This window comes from Cibotium barometz, chromosome 2 (assembly GCF_041138505.1).
Source record: "Cibotium barometz isolate CiBa-2024 chromosome 2, ASM4113850v1, whole genome shotgun sequence".
In the NCBI taxonomy this organism is placed as follows: domain Eukaryota; kingdom Viridiplantae; phylum Streptophyta; class Polypodiopsida; order Cyatheales; family Cibotiaceae; genus Cibotium; species Cibotium barometz.
The window spans coordinates 22223935-22245727 of NC_141047.1; the positions used below are offsets into that span (position 1 = coordinate 22223935).

Sequence of the window (21793 nt, forward strand, 5' to 3'; positions counted from 1 at the left end):
TGGGAGGGCTGCCAGGTGATGCCAGGAGCACTCTGAAGCTGGCCGACTGGATCTACATCAGTCGTGGGCTGTCAGAGTGCTGGCCGACTTGTTCTGACTAGGCGGAGGCATCTGTAGCTGGCCGACTGCTATTTTCAGCGGTCGTGGACATTTTTCTCAGTCGTGGGCTTTCTTGATGCTGGCCGACTGCCCTCTAGGGGAGTATATATAGGTCCTTAGCCCCCATACCTCATTTGTATCATATTCGGGATCTTCTTGTGTATATAGAGCAGAGTTACACACCTACATCTGTCTCTCTCTTGTGCTGTTTTTCTGCCTGCGTTTTTTGCTCGTGTTCCCAGATTTGGTCATCATCTCCGCTGCATATTCTGACAAATGCCTCCTTGCAAGCCTCTGTGGCTGCAATATACTCGGCCTCTGTAGTAGATAAGGCTGTGCACTTCTGCATCCTGGATATCCATGACACAGCACCTCCTGTGAATGTAAATACATAACCGGTAGTAGACTTCCGGTTATCTGGATGACCGGCATAATCCGAATCCGTGTAACCATACACTAATGCATCCTGTTTGCCAAAACATATGCACATATCCTGTGTGCCCTTCAGGTATCTCATGACACCTTTCACTGCTTCCCAATGCTTCTTGCCAGGGTTGGCCATGTATCTAGAAACCACTCCCACTGCAAATGCAATGTCTGGCCTAGTAGCAACCATGGCATACATGAGACTGCCACAAGCTGAAGCATACGGAATCTTGGCCATATCAGCCCTGTCTCTATCTGTCTGTGGGCTGTCCATAGCACTGAGTTTCACATATGGAGGCAAAGGAGTACTAGTCTTCTTCCCCCCGTCCATATTGAACCTCTGCAAGACTTTGCCAATGTATTCCTTCTGAGACAAATACAACACATGCTGATTTCTGTCCCGAAGTATCCGCATACCCAAGATGTGATTTGCATCACCCAAATCCTTCATATCAAAGGTTTGATGCAGCCTCTGCTTCAAGGCATCTATCTCCTTACGAGATTTCCCGGCAATCAACATATCATCAACATACAAGATGAGGATCAATAGACTGCCATCCAAAGCTTTCTTGGTGTACAAGCAGTGATCTATGTCACTTCTCCTGAATTTCTGAGATTTCATGAATGTATCAAATTTATGATACCATTCTCTTGGTGCCTGTTTGAGCCCATAAAGACTCTTTTTCAGCTTGCATACAAGCTTCTCCTTTCCACTCACTGCATAACCCTCTGGTTGCTGCATATATATCTCCTCATGGAGATCACTGTGAAGAAAAGCAGTCTTCACATCCATCTGAATCAAGTCCAGATCATCATGCGCAACCAAAGCCAACACAGCTCTAAGTGTGGTCATTTTGACCATTGGAGAGAAGATCTCCTCAAAGTCCACACCATATTCCTGCTTGAAGCCCTTAGCCACTAACCTGGCTTTGTATCTTGGCTTTGCATCTGGTGCAACTTTGAGCCTGTATACCCATTTGCATGGCAAAACCTTCTTGCCTGCAGGCAAATGCACCAACTTCCAAGTTCCATTTTTATGCAGAGAATCCATCTCTGACTTCATGGCACGCTCCCATAGAGCTTTGTCTGCCCTCTGTAAAGCCTCCTTATAACATGAGGGCTCCCCATAGTCAGTAAGCATCAAGTAGTCAACCCCTGGAACAAACCTGTCAGGGGCTCTGGAGGGTCTTGTGGACCTCCGTACCCAATGACCATCATTTGCAGGTTGCTGTCCAGCCTGCATATCACCCATTGGTGGCTCCTGTTCCATGCCATAAAGCTGAAATATCATGCCCGGTATCTCCTCTAACTGTGGTATATCCATAGGGATATCTTCTGCCATCTCTGGCTGTCCATTTGGACCATTTTCAGCACCATTTAAGGGCTGGTTTTCCTGCTGTAATGGCTGATTTACAGCCCTTTGTTGTTGTCCATGATGTCCATCATCATCAAAGATGACTCTGCGAGGCTCCTGTTGCCTTGCAGGCTCCTTATACATGCATGTTTCATCAAAAATGACATCATTGCTGCGTATAATCTTTCTATTCATGGGATCCCAAAGTCTATACCCCATTTCACCTCTGTCACCATATCCTAGGAATATGCATTTGTGAGACTTAGGATCAAGTTTGGTGGGCATTTCCCTGCGTATGTGCACGTACGCAACGCAACCAAACACTCTCAAGTGCTTGTATGACGGAGGCTTCCCTGTCCATACTTCCTCTGGCACTTTCCCACCAAGCCTCGTGTTAGGTGACCTGTTTATAAGGTGAACGGCTGTCATAACAGCTTCAGCCCAAAAACCATGAGGTAACGCAGCATGTGACAACATAGAACGGACCTTCTCCTGAATGGTCCTGTTCATCCTCTCTGCTGTCCCGTTTTGTGGAGGATCATAAGGAGTAGAGAGCTCCCTCTTGATGCCTTTAGCATCACAAAAGTCCTGAAACTGTTTGGACATGTACTCTCCACCATTGTCGGAACGCAAAGCTTTCAGTGTTTTGCCGGTTTGATTCTCAACAAGAGCAACAAACTTCTGAAACACTGAGAATGTATCACTCTTCAAACGAAGAGGATAAACCCACACCTTGCGTGTGGCATCATCAATAAAAGACACAAAGTATTTTGCCCCTCCCAAAGAAAGCTGAGGCATCTCACATACATCTGTATGCACAAGCTCTAACTGAGCATCTTTCTGTCCAAGAGCTTTCTTGTGGGGGCACTGTAGTTGCCTACCATATATACAATGCTCACAAAACTGAAAACTTGAAAACTTTAGAGAAGGCAAGTAACCCAAACGAGACAATTGCTCCATTCCTTTGACACTCATGTGTCCCAACCGGCTATGCTACATAGAGATTTCCGGCAGCTCGGTTGCATTTACATTAGCATGGTGACAAACACCTGCATGCATAAAGTAAAGAGTGTCCACCTTAGAGCCTCTGGCAACAACCAGTGAGCCCTTACTAATCTTCCACTTTCCACAACCAAATGTGGTAACATAATCAGCATCATCAAGCTGTCCAGTAGAAAGCAGGTTCTTCTTGATCTCAGGCACATGCCTGACATCATGGAGCATAAGCTGTGAGCCATCTGAAAACACAAGCCTCACATCACCTCTGCCAAGAATCTTGCATGCATGGTTATCACCCAAATAAACCACTCCTTCATTGCCAGCAGTATACCTGACAAACAAGTCTCTGCAACCTGTGACATGAAAGGAGGCACCTGAATCAATGATCCATGAGTGCATACCATGACCACCTGTAAGAAGTGAATGGGCATCAAGTGAAGAAGTAAATAGGACCTCATCCTCACTGCCACCTGCATGTGACACATTGATTTCTTCAATCTTGACTCCACTTTTGCCCTTTGGCTTTACATCTTTGGCTTCATCTTTCTCTTTGTCTTTGCCTTTTCCCTTTTCCTTTTGATCATTTTTCCATTTGTAGCATTGCTTTTTAATGTGTCCCTTCTTGCCACAATAATGGCATTCCAAATCCTTTTTGGAGCGAGACTTGCTCCTTCCCCGTTCTTGGCTTTTACCCCTTTGCTGGGATCTCCCACGTGCATTCATTGCATTGGACCCAACAGAGTTGTTCTTCCTGTTCATCTCTTCTTGAAGAAGAGCACCCTCAACATCTGCATATGACAGCATAGCATGCGAATTGCTAGTGGCTGTCCTGAATGTGTCCCAACTCTCTGGCAAAGTGCATAACAGAAAAGTGGCTTTGAACTCATCGTCCATTGCCAACTTTTGATTAATGACCTGGCTGACAATACCATTAAACTCATTTAGATGGGCTGTCATAGACGCCCCTTCCTTCATCTGAAGACCTATGAGTTTCTTCAACCAATACACTTTGCTTGAGGCACTTTGTTGGGCATACAAGTCTTGCAATCTCTGCCACATTTCCCAAGCTGTCTTCTCTTCACGAATGCTGAAAAGTAATGAGTCTGACACAGACAACATAATAGTAGATCTTGCCAGCTCATCCATATCTTCCCACTCTTCAGCAGTAAGAGAAGCGGGCATTACACCCCTTTCTTTGATAGGCTTGTGCTGCTTTTTCTGGAGCAACACATTGTAGCACTGGGTTTGCCAAATATCATAGTTATGCGAGCCTTCAAGCTTCTTGATGTGAAGCAATGAAGAGCTCTCACCTGTGGTTGCCATAGCAATATGCAACCTGTCAATGCCTGACTCCCTGCAAAAATGTGCAAACACTGCACCAAAAGCACACAAAGTGCTCACAATTGTTCTCCCAAGCTTTATCTCCCACTGCGGAAGCAAGAATGCAACTTTTCTCCCACTTTATGTGATGAAATCACCAAAATCTGGTTGCTGCAGATTTTGGACAGCACCTTAAATGTGCTCTGTTGCCCTTCCAAAGTACTGTACAACAGTACCAAGTGCTTACAAATGATGTACCAAACCTGTACCGACAAGTACAGCAGCTGAAATTGAACCTTTTGGTCACTCAAAACAGTGTACAGCCATGCCAAAACTTGCACAAAGCTGTGCCAAATCTGTACCAGCAGGTACAGTAGCAATAAATGCTCTCCTGGCTGTCCAAATGAGTAAAAATCAGACTTTTACAGTCCCGAACACTGCATAAAACAGTCCCGAACAGAAATTGGGCAAAAGCCCCTTGACTGCAAGCTGATTTTTGAGGATTCAAGGCATAAATGTCTTGCCTGCTGCTTTGCCAAGCTCAACAAGCATACGAACTTGAAAAGCCCTTTGATTTAAGATCAATTTCTGATCATACATGGTACATTGACGCACATGAAGGCATCGAGAGTGTTCACGATGCTTCCCCCTGGCCACATATACATCAAATACATGAAAGCCCTTTGATTTACAGGCACATTGAGTGCTTGTCAGGCATCAACACAATGCCCAAAGCATCAACTGCGAGTGCCTGCATACAAATCAACCAAATCGGCACAAAAGCCCCTTGATTTGCACTGCAATTTGCTGCAATTTTGCCCAAATGTGCGATTTCTCACATCATACAGCATGTATGAGTGCTTAATTGCACAATTACATCAAAAGCCCCAAATTTCGACATCCAATTTCCTGCAAATTGATCCTGATTGTGACCAATTTCCTGCAAATTGATCCTGATTGTGACCAATGTCACCCAATTTTGCCAATTTTGCTCAAAAATTGAGCAATTCGACACCTGTATCTGCCCAATTGTTGATTGTACTCGCTCAATTGCAAATCCCAAAAAAAAATTTGAGGAAAATACCTTGTAATTTGTGAATTTTGTTGCAGGAAAAAAAGTTGATGAATTTGGTGCTGCTATTGATGCTGATGTTGATGCTCCTGCAGCTGTGCAGGTAGGGACGGCTGGGTGACAAACTCCTCTACGCCCAGCAGCACAAGCCGTCTAACGCCCAATTGCGTGTTGCCTGCAACTCCCAATTGGCGCTGAAGCCTGACGCGTGGCGATGAATTTTGGCTGGCCGCGTTGGAGTCAAAACTGTAAGCATTACACGCGCACGACTGCAAGCGTGTTCGCCTGTGTTCGCTCGCTGCTGTTCACCGCTCGCCTCCTTCAATGGCTAACGCTCGCCAGCCCACGACTGATTCGCTCACGCTTAGCAGCCAGCTACCCAACGCTTACGTATTGCTGCCTTATGGTAGGTTCTCGCCTTCGCCGAGTAGCAGCGCTACAGCATCTGCGCAAGCAATTTGGGTGCCCACTATGCTGCCTTCGCCTGTTCGCCTGCGTGTCTTCCCTTGTGGCTAGGCGCCTCGCCTTTAACGCTGCCTTGCACTATTAGCGCTGTTCAGCCAACGAAAAGGGGCAGAGGTGGTTCTGCCTGCAGTAGTGCCGCCAAGACTGGCTGAGCAGAGCGATGGCATGCGGGACAAGGCGCACAACTGAAATGGGTAGCTCCAGGAGTGACTTGCTCTGATACCAGTTGTGTGGGAGAAGAGAATTAGGGTTAGGTTAATTCATGTGTGGGAGACATACACAGAGAGAACAAGGGAGAGAGAGAGAGAGAGAGAGTTGTGGGGATAAGTCAACTCATGATATGAGTGTGTGACTCCCCTATCACACATGTATATTGCACTAGTACATATTACACATAGTGCGCTTAGTACATTAAAAGTACTAAGTGTACTATGTACTATAACTTATGGGCTTGTACACACTATAAGGGTGGGCATAACGCCTTTACCCCAACATACAGGATGAACTTTCACACGAGAAGGCAAATCCAGTTCATATGCAACGGAACCAATCAGTCGTGTAACACGAAATGGTCCACAGTATCTAGGGGATAATTTCGGAGATCGACCTGTCCGTAAAGTCTCAGAATCTTTCGGAACTCGCAAATACACCATCGTTCCTTCAGAGAACTCTCTGGGTGAATGATGTCTATTAGAATAAAATCTGTCTCGGTCTTGAGCACTTCTAATAGATTCCTTCGCAACTTGTAACATTTCTTGCATATCTTGCAAAAAATTACGTGCTGTATCATGCTGAAGTTTTGAGAATCCTACTGTAACAGGTGATCTAGGTTGAAAACCATACATAAGCATGAAAGGACTAAACCCTGTACTCGTATGCTTAGTACTGTTATATGCAAATTCTAACATAGGAAGATAATCCTTCCATGAACTCTGTCTTTTGGATACATATGCTCGAAGCATATCCTCCAAAATCTGATTCACTCTTTCAGTCTCGCCATCAGATTGAGGATGATTAGAGGAACTCAAATTCAAAGTTGTTTCCAACTTCTCAAAAACAAGTTTCGAAAAATCACTCGTAAACTTATCACTGACTATGTCCTGCGGTAACCCGTAGAGTCTAAACAATTGCTCGATAAACTGCCATGCTAATTGCGTAGCTGTAATAGTCTTCCGGGTCGGTAAAAATCTAGCCATTTTTGTCAAGCGATCCACCACAACCCAAATAGAATTGTGGCCTTGATGTGTTCTTAGCAATCCGGTAATAAAATCCATGGAAATACTTTCCCATTTATTACCTGGGATTTGCAAAGGATGCAACAACCCAGCCTGTCTAAAGCGTTTAGCTTTATTTGCCTGACAAATTTGACACTTGAGAACATAATCTTCTACATACCCTTTCATCTTTGGCCAATAAATAGTGTGTTTCACTAACGATAGTGTCCTGTGTACCCCAGGGTGTCCAGCAGAAGGGGCGTCGTGACACTCCTTAAGAATCTTGGACCTAATGTTCGGGATCTGTGGTACACAAATTTTGTCATTACGGAATAGTAAACCATTCCGAATCATCCACTGGCCTCCTGCAGCCTGAATGGTAGACTGCTCAGTCACCGAGTCTTGGTCAATCAATGAGCTCTCGTCCTGGATCTTCTGCCAAAATGGACCAAAATAACTATCAGTCCTGCAAAGCCCTCTCAATGACTGAAATAAGTCGGTAGAAATCTCGGTGAACGACAAAGAATTCACCTCTCTAATTCGACTAAGCGCATCTGCAACACTATTCATGGATCCTTTCCGTCATGACTAGGGATTCATCTAGGTATATAAATACCCACGACTCCATAAAATGGGAAAATAGGTGGGTAAATGATGTGAGGGGTCAGCCCCTCTAGCTAACATGGTCAGCCCTAAAGGCTAAAATAGGACACCACACATGAAGCCAACAGCAAGGGGATGATGATGTCTAACACCCCCTCTCAGCACCGGATGCTAAGTGAACTCCAAGAAGCCAGAGACGCCATCCTCGATCATAGTTGAAAGACTGCAGAAACAGGTACCAGGAAAGCTCCACAAGCAATCTCCTCAGCAACTCAGCTAGAAAAGTAACAGAAGAAAAGCTGCCAAGTACACCGCTCCTCTGGAAGAAAACAACCATGTAGGCTGCGACGTGCTGCTCCAAATAATGGTGCCGGGCCCAAGTGTAAGAACACCCTCCGAAGTCGTATGTCGTGTTTCCAGCCCGAAGAAGGTATGAAAAACCTCAAAACCAACCAAGATTAGATCCTGTAGATAATAAATCTTGGGAGAAGCAGGCTGCTCCTCAGTGGAACCCTCTAAGTCTATCTGCTCAAACTGTGTAACAAGAGTTACTAGATGCTGAAAAGAAGAAAGCTCGGCATCGCAAGATGTAAAGACTCTGTAGAAAAGATGGGGTCAATCTGCTCAAACTCCGTACCATGAGTTGCCCTATGCCGTACATAAGCACACTCCACTGAAGTGGGCATTGCCAGATAAAAGGACTCCACATCCCCCTCTGAAAAATGATGTCATCGTACTGGTACAAGCCCAGCCTGATTCTGATCCAAATCCAAAAAACTCTGGAAGTACCATTGTGCCCCAGGCACGGTTAGCAACCACAGATCCAAAGCATCCCACTGGGTCCAAAAATCCATCCTCCAAAACAACAAACCTGCACACTGCATCAAACCCAATGCAGAACTGGCAGGGGGAGGGGCATCCTCAGAAGCATCACAAAGAGAGGCAGAGGTAGACTCCTCAAGGCTCACAATGAGGAAGGGAAGAAGGAATATAAATTGTAGTGGTAACAAAGTCCACAAGAGCATCACTGATAGTAGAAGACTCTTCCATAAGTAGAATCAGATCCCAAGAATCAGCAACAAACAAGTGATCCATGTGAAAGGATCACACCTCACAAGCAAAACACCCTCCTTTCTTTGCAAACACTGCAAAGAACACAGGCTCAGACAGAATAAACTCTGCTCAGGATCTTTGAAAAGATCACTACTATCCTTCAAAATCTGTAAACTCCTGTCACAAAAGAAAGTCTCTACAGATACAAAACAGCTCCCGAAAACTGATCCTCAAGGAGATGGGGCCCCTCTGAGTGTAGAAAACTCCTTTGGGAAGCAAAACGCAGCCAAAACATTGCTGTCCAGCAAAAAACAGCACTCCACCGCCAACAGAAGGCAAGGAACATGAAGAAACCGGGTAACTGTGAAGGACAGGAACAAAAACGCAGGTATAGATGCTCCAAAATCAGCAAAACGCTGACTGAAATCAGAAATTCAGTGTCTTCCTCAAGTACCAAACTGCCACCAAAGCCACAACCCCCTCTACATGTGATGTGTGTCCGTTGGAGAAGAAAACGCAGCCAACCAGAGGGCTGCAAACCTGAAAATTCAGGGCAACCAGTTTCCACACCTCATATGAGGAAAAATGCTGAAGAGAAGGTACCTTCGGGTCCAACTGAAGAAGCCCAGGTGAAGGTAGCCAGCAAGATCAGTCCAGAAAAACGCAGCAAAATAGTGTTGGAAATCTGAAAATGCAAAGGTAAAAGGGCCAGTAGATAGGGAAGATTCTGGAAACACAGAAGTGAAAAAGGTACCACCAAGCCTCAGATAACCCAATCGGCAAGCCGATTGCTGCAAACCACCTGCAGATGAAGAAACGCAGCACAAACAGTGCTGCTGCCCTGAAACAGAGCAGGCTGACAGCTGAACAGGGGGTCTCAGGGGTCAAAACCGGTGATGGAAGACCACTAGCTGCAATGGAGAAGCGCCTGGAAGAGGCAGGCCGACCAGTAGCAAACCTGAGAAGAAAAAACGCAGGAGGAAGAGGAGGGAGCATCCAACACTGCAAGTCACTGGCGCTCTGTTACCATGATAGAATGCACAACGGAAGATGGAAAGTGGAAACACAGGAGAGAGAGTGAGAGAGAGAGAGATGGAGAGGAAACACAGGTGTATGCCTGCTCTCAATATCACCAAACAAGAATACAAGTCCCAAGCAAGAGGGGAAGAAGGCCTCGTATGTGAGGGACTGCAGCAAGCAATGCAATGAAAATGAGGGAGGGTATGACCGGCTATATATATATGCCCATGTAGAGGCAACCGACCAGCTCACGACTAGGGATAAATACCCATGACTCCATAAAATGGGAAAATAGGTGGGTAAATGATGTGAGGGGTGACCAGCCCCTCTAGCTAACATGGTCAGCCCTAAAGGCTAAAATAGGACACCACACAGGAAGCCAGCAGCAAGGGGATGATGATGTCTAATAGGCTCAAGTGAAGATTTTGGTATGCCCCAATATCACTGGAGTAACACACCAGCTTGCTAGTCTCCTTGGACTTCCTCATGATTCCAAAATGCAGGGCACACATCATATGTACAAACCAAGCCATTGCATTCTTCCTCTTGAAAATCTTAAAGGTGTCCCTGCTTCAACTCATCATGAGCTGCATAGCCTCTAAAAGTAAGGCATATAGTTACCATAGCATGCTTCAGAGCATATCTCATACCTCCGAGATATGGGTTGATTATGCCTTACAAATGTAATGAAGCCTCCTGTAGACAAAACACTTTGTACAGATCTGCATAACTTCCGGTCGGGACACCGAGATGACAGAAGGGGAGAGAGAATTTTTTGCCTTGATACAATTATGCATGCAAACTTCTGTCTTTTCTTTTCACCCATGCCAAGCAATTCTCCCTCATTACTTGTATAAACATCAAGAGCTAATGTTATAGCTGGCAACCTCCCTTGAGTAAGCCACTCTATGGGTCTTATTTATGTTGCAAGAAATTCACTTAGTGTCACACATGCTTTATTTGTTGATGGAAAAGACACATCTACTTGGCTCCAACAGAGCCATATGAAAGTATTTGATGCCATCCAACTTCACCACATGGAAACGCGAATACATAAAGCAAGGGTATGCACACATGGTACATGGCTACTTACTGTTGACCACAATTTGTGGTTTTAGCCTCATGCCTTGTTTTTTGCATAAAATCTGCTATTATTAATGTTTCCTACAAAAGCTCACTAGAACTTGCCATTTATTTCAGAAATCGATGAGCTGTTTGTGTACTTGGATGGAGGCTTACCATGGTGTTTTGTGCTGACAATAAAGAGTCTTGTATGATCTATTGTTTTGATGTGCAGGTACAACAAGATATGTGGAATGGTAACAAAGCTGGTCAGTATAGTGAGGAAGCTTGATTCAAGTGACCCCTTCCGGATAAAGATGACTGAGCAGCTACTGGAAAAATTGTGAGCAATGCCTGTACTTTTGAAATAGGGTGGGACTTCGTAAGGGATGTCTTGTGTGTACGCATGCATACACATTCACATTCACATGCACATGCACATGCACAGGCATGCATGCACACACGTTACACATGAATACACATGCACATGTTTTTGGAGAGCACTAATGGTGTAGCATCGCAATACTATGCAGATACTCAATGGGTGTCATCCCAAGCCAGAAGAGCTTGGCTCTTTGTGATAGATTGTCGGTGTCTTCTTTCTGCAGGTAAGCTCGATATCAACCTCCAGATTGTCTGCCATTGGTATCAGTCTTAACTGAATTTTTTGAAGCTTTTATAAGCAAGGTATGATGTAATTTTCAGACGGAGACTGGCTGTCGTGATCGTTCGGCTCCGCTTGGCTGAAAACCTTCAGGAGGCCGTGACATTCATTGAACAAGGCCGTATGCACCCTTTCCACAAACCATCTTTATCAAGGTTCTTTCTTTGTCCATGCATTAATCTGTTTTTTTCTGAAATGTATGTTATAGACATTAGAGTTGGGCCAGAGACAATCACAGAGCCTGCGTTCCTGGTCACTCGAAACATGGAGGATTTCGTTACATGGGTGGACACTTCAAAGATACGAAGGAAAGTACTACAGTACAATGAAAGGCTGGATGATTATGATCTACTGAATTAAAAGTTGCTCACCGGCAAAGCTGTAATAAGAGCTTGTAAGAAGATCTATGCAGGGCTGGGTTTTCATCCTCATAGCAAGCTAGCCATGGGGCTCTTAATACAAATTCAAGTCTGAATATTTTGTATCAGAGGTTCATATTCACTCTACTTATTTAGAAGAAACCTCCATAATTTTTTCTCTTTTTCGAATTGTGGGGTCTCTTTACATGTTTAAAGCATTTTTTACTCTTTCCATTGCCTGTGGTTTTGTAACTTTTTGAAGCATGGAAGGTGGTACAGAAAGAGGTAGGGAATGGGTGCCAGGATGCCCATTCCTGCGAGTCCCGCTGCTCGGCATAGCCTGGATGATGCCAGTAGGAATGGATGGACAAGCACTCATCAGGAGATGTTGTTGGGTGTGTTGGGTGAGGCCGCCACACCACTGCATGTTGAAAGCCCCCCCATGTGGTTGTGTTGGAGGGAAAGGCTTGGTTCCACCACATCAGGAGGACTTAGAATGTATGGCAGGAGGACTTAGACTGTATGGCAGGTCTGCTTGCAGCTTCTGACCTGCAAGCAGTGAAGGTGGTCAGACTGCGACCATGGAGTACTGTACAAGCCATCATACAATCCGTAAGTATTGTGCAATGGTTTGCATTTGTTTTGGGGCATTTTAAGGAGGGAGTCTATCTTGCATCCCAAGTTGTGCTCACATTTTGAGTACATATTCACACAGCTAATGTTTTTGTGTATATTAGAAATTCCGGGGCTATTGCCTTGATTGATAATTATAAGCTCACACTAAGCATAAATAAAAGCCTTCCAAGGTGCAGAACACCCCCCCCCCCCCTCTCCTCCCTGTCGTCCCTCTTCAGTTGTCCCTCCAGCCAGCCTGACACAGACTTAGAAGTGCACGCAGAGACCTAAATTGCAGCAGGCACCCTCACACGGACCTAATTGGAACAAGCAGCAATCATCGCAGGGTGCGGTAGGAAAGTGACATTTGAAGGAACAGTATAAGTGCAAGAGGTGCCGCCTGGCAATTTGGAGCCAGAAGACTGTTGTAACCACCACAAGCCCTCTTTATTCGAAGATTGAAGTCGCCCTCCTTTTTGCAAGTCCTTTGTCCATTTGCACCCCCAATGCAAAATAATTTGATACTGGGTTGGCATGTGGGATTGGGAAATTTCATTTAATCAAGCACAGGTTAAAGTTTCCAGACCTCAGCTTCTTTAACAGGTTTTATTTAATGCATGTGATGTGACAAAGGATGTCCAGCTTTGAACCTTGGCACCTGCATAGCTTTCCCAGCACATACCCTGACTAACTTTTCCTTGTGGGACACTTTATTTTATCCCTCTGCAACTTTCTTTTTCATTAAGATTTACTTAGGATCATGGATTTCTGAATCATGCAAAAGAAAAGCCATGATCTTATTTGATAAAGGCAAGGCCAGGATACATGCCATTGCATACCATATAAGACCATTGATAACATATCTAGTTTATTAGGAAGATGTTTCTTCAACCTGACCTTGAAGCACCGTATTCCTTCAACTACAAATAAGGTGCAAAGAAGTAGTTGCAGAGGCTTTGTGATCTTTTTGATTGATGACAGCTTTAGGTAAGGATTTGAGTGCAATGAGTTTCAGGCTAAAGATCTATGTACAATTATAATTAAAGTTTTGGTTAAAGGAAATCATATTTCCAAACTACTATTTGATTATAATATGGCAAGTCAGATGATAACTACTAATTTTTTAAGGAGAATGCTTTTTTTCTCTTGTTTAGTAGTTTGTTTTGCCCTCTAAAATATTTGCTCTTAATGGCTAACTATAAAACCATAATCACATGGCTATTTTTTATTTAACATGAGGTTTTTATTAATGAAAAGATGAATTAATGACAAAGTAATATGTTAGATGAATTAGTAAAGTAATCTAATTTCTAGGGGTACACCTTAGTAGGGAACCACTTTCCCTAGTCAAGTTTCGCTAACAAAAGTGGCAATACTCATGAGTAGAACTTGAACCTTCGTACACCTCTTTTAGAGGCATGGGCTCTCTAAAATACTTGGTTGTGCATTGTTGTCTTACAAATATATAATTTTATTTTTTGTTACTCTTCAATAATGTGACGCTTTGTGCTTGGACTGCATGATAATGCTTACCTTATTTTTTTGAACTTCTCTAGGATTTAATAAAACTATGGCTCATTTGAAACAAACAAATAAGTTCGTCATACCACACATAAATGGCTGTCTATTCACCAATGATAAATGGCTACTTTTTCCTAAAATATATTCGATGCAAACAATACAACTTGCAAAAGGTCACAATTTCTTTTTGTTTTGGTGCTAATCTTAGTGGGCATGGTAGCTCTCAGGATTGAGCTCGCACACGCAGAGAGAGAGAGAGAGAGAGAGAGAGAGTAATATTAACATTTACAAAATATCCTAAGGGTCTATGAGACCAAAAGTGATACAATGGTACCGTGGATATACCTACGAGTCATGGAGAATTTAAAGAAAAAGAACTGAGGGATGGGTTGAGCCAAAGAGACATGGAGACCAACTCAGGAGGGACAGAGATGCATTGAGATGAGAAGAGAGAGAACTGGGGAAGGATGGGGAGGGGCGTGCTGGAGAGGGAGATGATGAAGAGGCCAGGGCTACAGGTTACCTGCTTCAGGGTGAGTCTTAAGGGGGTGCCTGCCAAGATGGAGAGGATGTAGGGGGAGGGCGAGGGTTGGACATAGGCCCACAAGATCTGCTGCAGGCACTTGCCCCTCAAGATCATTAGTCAGCTCTAAGGGGATATCCTGTGATAAATGCTTGCAGTGGTTCATCATAGGGCTCGTTACCTAGAGTTCTGTTGCCTTAGGAACATGGCACCCACCATGTTGGATGCATCAGTGACGGGTATGTCAGCTGGAGGCCTGCCACTCCTGCTCAATTGATGTCGACAGCTGCTGGTTCTGCTGGGTGGCTAGCCCTGCATGCCTGGGTTGGGCCGAATGGGCGGGGGGGCGGGGGGGCGGGGGGGCACGCTCCACAGGCTGCCCAGGCTCTGGGGTCCCTTGCAGAGGCTCGCACCATCTTCCCCTCTCTGGAACAGCCATGAGGTGAGACCCACATTAGGTGGACCATCTGGCAGCACACAACACACTGCCCAGGCAAGCTTAAAAACTCGATCCTCTATAGGAAGTGGGTCGGCCTCCAACCGAGGGAGTGTGAAGCAATGGGGAAGATTCTCTAGCGAGGCAACAAGAACTCAGAAGTGTAGGGAGTCTGGCTGCCGTTGGGATGGTGGGCCACCACTGTGAGGAAGGGCTCAAGAACCTGGCCTAAGGGGCGCTTGATCACCAGGTGAATCACAAGCCTCTCCTTGGGAAGACCGGGGGCAGCTGCACCAGGCTAGTTGGAGCTCCAGCTTGCAGTCAACTGTGTCAAAGATCACTTTTTGACAAACTATCTGGGATACATCTCTTTGAATAAAATCCAACGTACCTTATACTCACCTCTATATTGTCTACTTATCCATGCAAGAGGTTTCACATATTTGTTGCTTTTGAGGAAAAGGGGGTAAAGAATAAACGATTTAAATCACTAAACCTTTTATGCCATAGTTCTTATGCATTTTTGTGTGATTAGCATTCAATGACTATAAATGTGGAATATATTAAATTGGCCTGAAAGGCATAATTCTAACCATCCCACAGCGTATTTTTTTCTCTTCATAAGACCTTGCCCATTCTCAAATCCAACCTTAACCTTAGTCTTCTTTATATTTGTAAATTGAGATGTATTTTCTGACATCACTTCTCCTGTCATTTGATGTACAAAGTTAATGCTTTAGCTCTATCCAGCTGCTGCATTTTCTTTAGCCATTTTCCGCCGGCAAGCCGGTCCAACCCTGGTCTCACTAGCTAGATGGCCCAAAATTGTCAACAAGCTAGCTAGCTCGTTTTGCAATCTAGCATGTTGGTCTGATTTCCATGAGTTTGCCAAACAGTGGGCTGGTCTAAAACCAACAAGCTGCCACATCTGTCACTTGCCAAGTTTGTCAACCAGCTATTTGGTCCCCAAGACAAACAAGCTCTGTTGTTTATTTTAAAAAGACAGTTTTCGCGCACACGCCCGATCACACATGGCACATTAGATGACTCAACTAACACCCAAGCAGGTAGAACGTTTGGTGGCACCTTTTTGCCATTCATCAACCGCACAGAATCACCCTCTTATTGGTAAATGATTGCTTGGTGGTGGGCAAGTGACCAGCCATTGTTGGTACGCAGGTGGTGTGGTGACTCATGAGCCAGTATACTGCAATCTTGCTGCCCATGTTTGGTGCCAAACTGACCAATTGATATGTCATAATCTTCTTGCTACTTGCCATGCATTGGGCCATTGAGACAGACCCAGACACAATGTTTTTGTTTGATGGCCTTGTGCTCGGAGTAGTCTTGGAAATTTCGATCATCATGGAAACCCATGCCTTCAATGGATGTCTTCGTGCTCCACCATAAACTCTCACTGGGAGATGATCAGCAGCTTGGAAGCTCGGCACATACAACTTGCTTCCTACAGCAAGGCCATTGAGGGCAGAACCAATGCATCACCAACTCCTCAGCAAAGAGTCAGTGCGCTATCAAAAAATCCCGTATGCTTCAATAGTTGACTTTACAACAGCACACTCCATCCTTGAAATGATGAACACAGTAGGTATCTTTTATAATGATCTCTCGCTTTTCTATCTTAGAGATTGCTTTGGTGGTCAAATGGCAATCATTACACACTCTAAGATTTTTGACCACTCTAACGGTGGTACCAGGAGGGGTACTAATAAGACCGAAAGCTACTGCCAATCTCTCAGAATGTCCGCACAAAGCATCTCCAGTGTTTCCACTATCAAGATCTACATCTGCAAGTGATATGCGTCCACTCTTCCCAGTATCTAAAGCTACATCCAGAAACGGTATGTGTCCGTCCTTCTTCATTTGCGTGTTGAGAGACTCAAGCTTTGCATAGATGGCATAACTTTGTGGATGAGTAGTGTCACCCACAATGAAATCATGCACCTGGTTCTCAATCTCAATAAAAGCCTTTGCTGGCTTCTTCCATACACTTTGAGTGATTCTTAATTCCTCTAATTTTTGTACATCATTCCACATATCTAAGTGGGCATAAATCTTTGACATTAGCACATAACCAGCAGCTGCCGCCTCCTGATCAATTGCAACAACATGGTCAAAGCATCGCTTCCCTAAGTTCAAGTCCCCACGTGTTATGCACGAACCTAGCAGAGAAATCCACCCAAGAGAATTGAGTGGAAATGGAATGGTTTCAAGCAAATCTTCTGCTGCACTCAAGCAGCCTCCGTGACCAAGAAGGTCAACCATACAGTTTAAGTGTTTGAGTGTTGGTGCAATACGGTGTTCTTCCCTCATTGACTTGAAATGTAGCCGGCCTTCCTCTATTCCACCTGTACGAGTACATGCAGAAAGAAGGCAAAGAAAGGTCACATCGTTCGGTTTCACGCCTGCTGCTTGCATGTTCTCAAAGTACTCCAAGGCTAACTTGAAGTTGCTCTGCTGGGCATACCCTCCAATCATTGCAGTCCATGTGACAACATCATGATTTGGCAGTCGATTGAACACCCTCTCTGCATCCTCCAAACTAGCACAATTGCAATACATGTCGATGACAGTATTACCAATGCATAAATCAAAACCAAACCCACATTCAATCAAACAGGCATGAATTTTCTTTCCCTGTTCTAATGCTCCAACACTGGAACAAGCTTTTAGAGTGCAAATGTAAGTGACAAGATCTGGCTCCATGCCCTCCTGTTGCAATTGCCGGAAAGCTTGAAGAGCCTTTTGTCCCCACCCATGTTGGGCATACCCTCCAATCAGATTATTCCATATCACCACACTTCTGTTCGGCAGTCGTTCAAAAATCATACAAGCATCTTCAAGGCTTCCACATTTGCTATACATTTCGATCAGAGCACTAGCAACATACAAGTCCAGTTCAAACCCATGCTCCACAACAAGGGCATGGACTTGTATTCCCTGCTCTAACACAGACATGTTGGCACATGCCTTCAGAATGCAAAGGAATGTAGCCTGGTTAGGCTCCGTGCCGTCCTGTTGCATTTGCTTAAAGAGCACTAAAGCATCGGGATCAAGCCCATGCTGGACGAAGCTGGAAATCAGTGCAGTCCAAGTCACAACATCTCGGTTTGGCATCCTTTTGAACACACTGCAGGCATTCAACATGCACCCATACTTTCCATACATGTCTATGAGAGTATTTCCCACAAAAATGTCTAGCTCCATTCCAATTTTGGCAATTTGCATGTGTACCTTCTGACCCTCTTTAAAATCGTCCATACTTGAGCATGCTTTTAAAATGCAAACAAAAGTGACCGTTGTCGGCTTGATCCCCTCATTTTGCATATTTTGCAAGAGTTCAAGGGCCTCCTTAGAATACCCGTGCTCTGTAGACATTGCAATCAAGGCATTCCAGGTTGAAACATCTCTATCCAACAATTTATCAAATAAAACATGTGCATCCTGAAGGCTCCAGCTGCTGCCATGTGTGATGGATTTGCCAATAGGTGAATCCGACTGTGGCCCAACTTCACCATTCTCACTAGGCAACAGCATCTCCTGTTTCGAAGTTCCACACACTTTTGACAGGGATATAAATGTGACAATGTCTGGCTCCATCCCTTCGTGTTGCATTTGCTGGAAAAGCTGAAACACTTCTTGACTCTTCCCATGCTGAGCATAACCTGCCATCATGGCATTCCATGTCACAACGTTACGCTTTGGTGACGTGTTGAACAGGTAACGTGCATCTCGGAGGCTCCCGCACTTGCCATAAATGTCAATGAGGCTGCTGCCAATGAACTCATCAAGCTCAAGACCATGTTGGATCATGTGGTTATGAAGCCACTTCCCCTGCTCTAAGGCAACCACATTCACACATGCTTTCATCAAACTAACATAAGTGATCTTATCTGGTTCAATCCCTTCCTCTTGCATTTTCTCAAAAAACTGGAAAGCTGCTTTTACATGCCCATATTGGCTGTATCCTGCAATTAAAGCATTCCATGCCACAAGATCTCGTTTTGGCAACTTGTCCAACACCATGTGGGCATCCTTGTGACATCCACACTTACCATACATGTTGATGAGGGCAACACCGATGAACATGTCGGACTCGCATCCTAGTTGAACTGCATCATGATGAATCTTCATGCCTTCTTCCAAGGCAGCAATATTTGAACACGTCTTCAAAGCAGAGGCAAATGTGACCGAGTTTGGGGCGACCCTCTCATGTTGCATCTGCAGGAACAGTTGAAGAGCCTCCTCACATTGGCCACATTGGCTATAGCCTGCAATCATGGCACTCCATGTATATATATCTTGCTCTGGCAGCCTATCAAATACTGTGCATGCATCCCTTAGGCTACCACACTTGCTATACATGGAAATAAGAGCGCTTCCAATGATTGGATCCCACTGAAACCCACTCTCAATGACAAAGGCATGTATATTTTTCCCCTCCTCCACAGCTGTTGGACTAGAACATACTTTCAAGATGGTGACAAACGTCACCTTTGTTGCCTTGATACCCACTTCCTGCATTTGCTTGAAGAGTTGGAGAGCCTTTTGGTAATCATTTTGCTGTTTAAAGCCGGCAATCATAACATTCCACGTCATGACATTCTCTTTCGGTAACCGGTTAAATGTCACTTGAGCATCATTGAGGTTGCCGCAATTGGCATACATAGTGATAAGAGCATTGCCAACAAAACCACATGCTTCGAGCCCACTTTTGATGGCATGCATATGCATCCACATGCCTGTCTTGAGAGCTGTGGCAGCTTTACATGCTTTGAGAACTGCGACAAGGACATGCTCATTGGGCTGGACTCTCGAGTCAAGCACTAGTTGAGCTCCAGTATTCCCAGAAAAACCAGCTTGCACTTCATGATCAATGTTAGTATCAACACTGGAGAAAGACTTTGGCTCTGCTTCCATCGCATTGCAGCTCCACCAACTATCAATCTGAATGGACTTATGTCTTAAGTTATGCACAAAATCGGGGCCTTTGAGATTTCCCTGAAAACACAAGATCAAGTACTTATAAGTGATTGTGCAAAGAAGATGGCAGTCTTCATGAGGGCCGAAACATGTTAGCCTGCGCGTAAGTTATGCTTGGAATGAAAAAAAACCTTCTTGAGCCTGTCATGCCACCACCATTGAGATTCTTGAAAAGTCTTTGGCCATGATTCTCGAGTTGCCACTAGCTTCTCTGCATGTCAAAAATGGCAAGTAGCTGTGATTATTCCAGTTTGCATGGAGGCAGACATGCACACGTGCAGGCACAGACAATTTCAGAAACCTACCTTTGTGTTTACTGTTAAGCTTGCTATCTTGGCTCCCTGCAACCAAAGCACACGCCGGATGTTCCATCTTCCAGGGATACTGAGACACGTCTAACTCTTGACAAGGTAACAAAGCATTTTCACCTAGCTGTACACTCCAAGGTGGAGTCCATGTATCTGATTGCAACATGGCATCCAGCCGAGTGGTATATTTGTCAAGGGATCTAAAGGTTATCTGATTGGCTGGTTCCCTGCAACATCTATGATGCTGTGTATGACTTAAATGATGAGTCTTTCCCTATAATGATGCAAGGTGGTCTGATACGGTCCCTTTGTTATCACTAGCAGCATAACAAGGCACCAAACATAATGATGATTGGAACTTCCCTGCAAGATCTACAATGGTTTGCGCAATGCCCGCATCCCCTGTATGGTCCAACAGTGCGGTGCTGTGACTGGTATGTCCTGTGCAGTTTTCTAGCATGAGACAGGTTATTGAACGTCAGCAGTGTTTACAATGATGTACATGATCTGCAGTCATGCGCCATGGCCCACCGTGCACAGTCTATGATGAAGCAGGTTGTCCTGTACAGTGTTGCCATGTATGTACACTCCAAGAGTGTGTGAGAGAGTTGCCTACTAGCACTGAACATTGTGACTTTATCCCTGCATGCTCTACAACGATGATGAGGTCTGTAATTGTGCGGCGTTGCACTGTGTGGTCAGTAGCTTGCTTGAATCCAGGTTCTGGACACTGTGATGGCAGGTTACTTGCAAAGTTGCATGTCCACAATTATGTCATCATGTGCAGTGGGCGGCAGTGCGGCCCTGCTCAAGGTTCTTGACACTGATGGCTGGTTCCTTGCAAAGCTCCATGTCCACAACTATGTATAGCTCCCTGTATGTGCGGAAACGGAGGCAGCGCCCCGTTCAAGCAAGTCGGCGGCTCCTTGCACGGTATGCATGCCCCTGAGTACGGTCTACTCGCTCCCTGTACGGCCTGGTTTCTCCCTGTGTACGAACTTTTTCGACTTTTGCGAGGGCATTTCCATTCTCTGCATGCTTGCTAAGGTTAACGTGTTAATTCAAAATACTTCAAGCTGCAAACTAACATTTCGTGTAGAATAATTCGTGTATAATATGCACCCCAAACGTTTGGTGGTGTGCTGCATTAATTTTTTTTTTCTTCTCCTTTCCAAGTGTCAGGTGCACGCCTAACATTTGTAACGTCATCTATTTACACGTGTCAGATGGACGCCTAACATTTGCATGGATTTGATGCATGGTCGCATGGTTGGTTTTGCCGGTTTGTTTGCGAGCTGCTTGCTTCCGTCTGGATCTTTCTCGGCTGCATACCCGATTTAATTGTTTCTATGGTCGCATGATGGTTGGTTTCGCCGATTTGTTCGCGAGCTGCTTGCTTCCGTTTGGATCTTTCTCGGCTGCATACTCAATATGCATCGTGGTATGGGTTGCTATGTTCAGCTTGCTTCTGGAATATTATGTGTGTCTATGCTTGATTTCTTCTGTGCAGTATGGTTTGCTGTCTTCTTCTGGAACGCGACCTGTGTGGTTGTTCGCGAGCTGCTCGCTTCCGTTTGGATCTTTGTCGACTGCATACCCGATTTGTTCGTCTCTATGCATCTTCTCGTTCGTGGTATGGGTTGCTATGTGCAGCTTGCTTCTGGAATATTATGCGTGTC

General features: G+C 44.8%; 2 protein-coding genes across 2 annotated transcripts in view; one reads left to right on the forward strand and one right to left on the reverse strand.

Moving 5' to 3' along the window:
- The window catches only part of LOC147640815 (Alpha-L RNA-binding motif/Ribosomal protein S4 family protein), a 32052-nt gene extending 20158 nt beyond the window's left edge, over positions 1–11894 (forward strand). Inside the window, exons 2-5 of the mRNA XM_086815705.1 lie at positions 10923–11030; positions 11221–11295; positions 11393–11472; positions 11560–11894. Of these exons, the coding sequence (XP_086671831.1) occupies positions 10923–11030; positions 11221–11295; positions 11393–11472; positions 11560–11711 (415 nt within the window). The 3' untranslated portion in view covers positions 11712–11894. The remainder of the gene's footprint in view (positions 1–10922; positions 11031–11220; positions 11296–11392; positions 11473–11559) is intronic.
- A 3453-nt stretch (positions 11895–15347) lies between these two features.
- Positions 15348–21216, reverse strand: LOC147640816 (pentatricopeptide repeat-containing protein At3g03580-like). Its single transcript, XM_086815720.1, has 3 exons — positions 20112–21216; positions 19938–20017; positions 15348–19824 (listed from the first exon to the last, which is right to left on the reverse strand). The coding sequence occupies exons 1-3, from the start codon at positions 20278–20280 to the stop codon at positions 16357–16359; spliced, it is 3717 nt and encodes a 1238-aa protein (XP_086671846.1). The 5' UTR covers positions 20281–21216; the 3' UTR covers positions 15348–16356.
- Between the last annotated feature and the right edge of the window lie 577 nt (positions 21217–21793).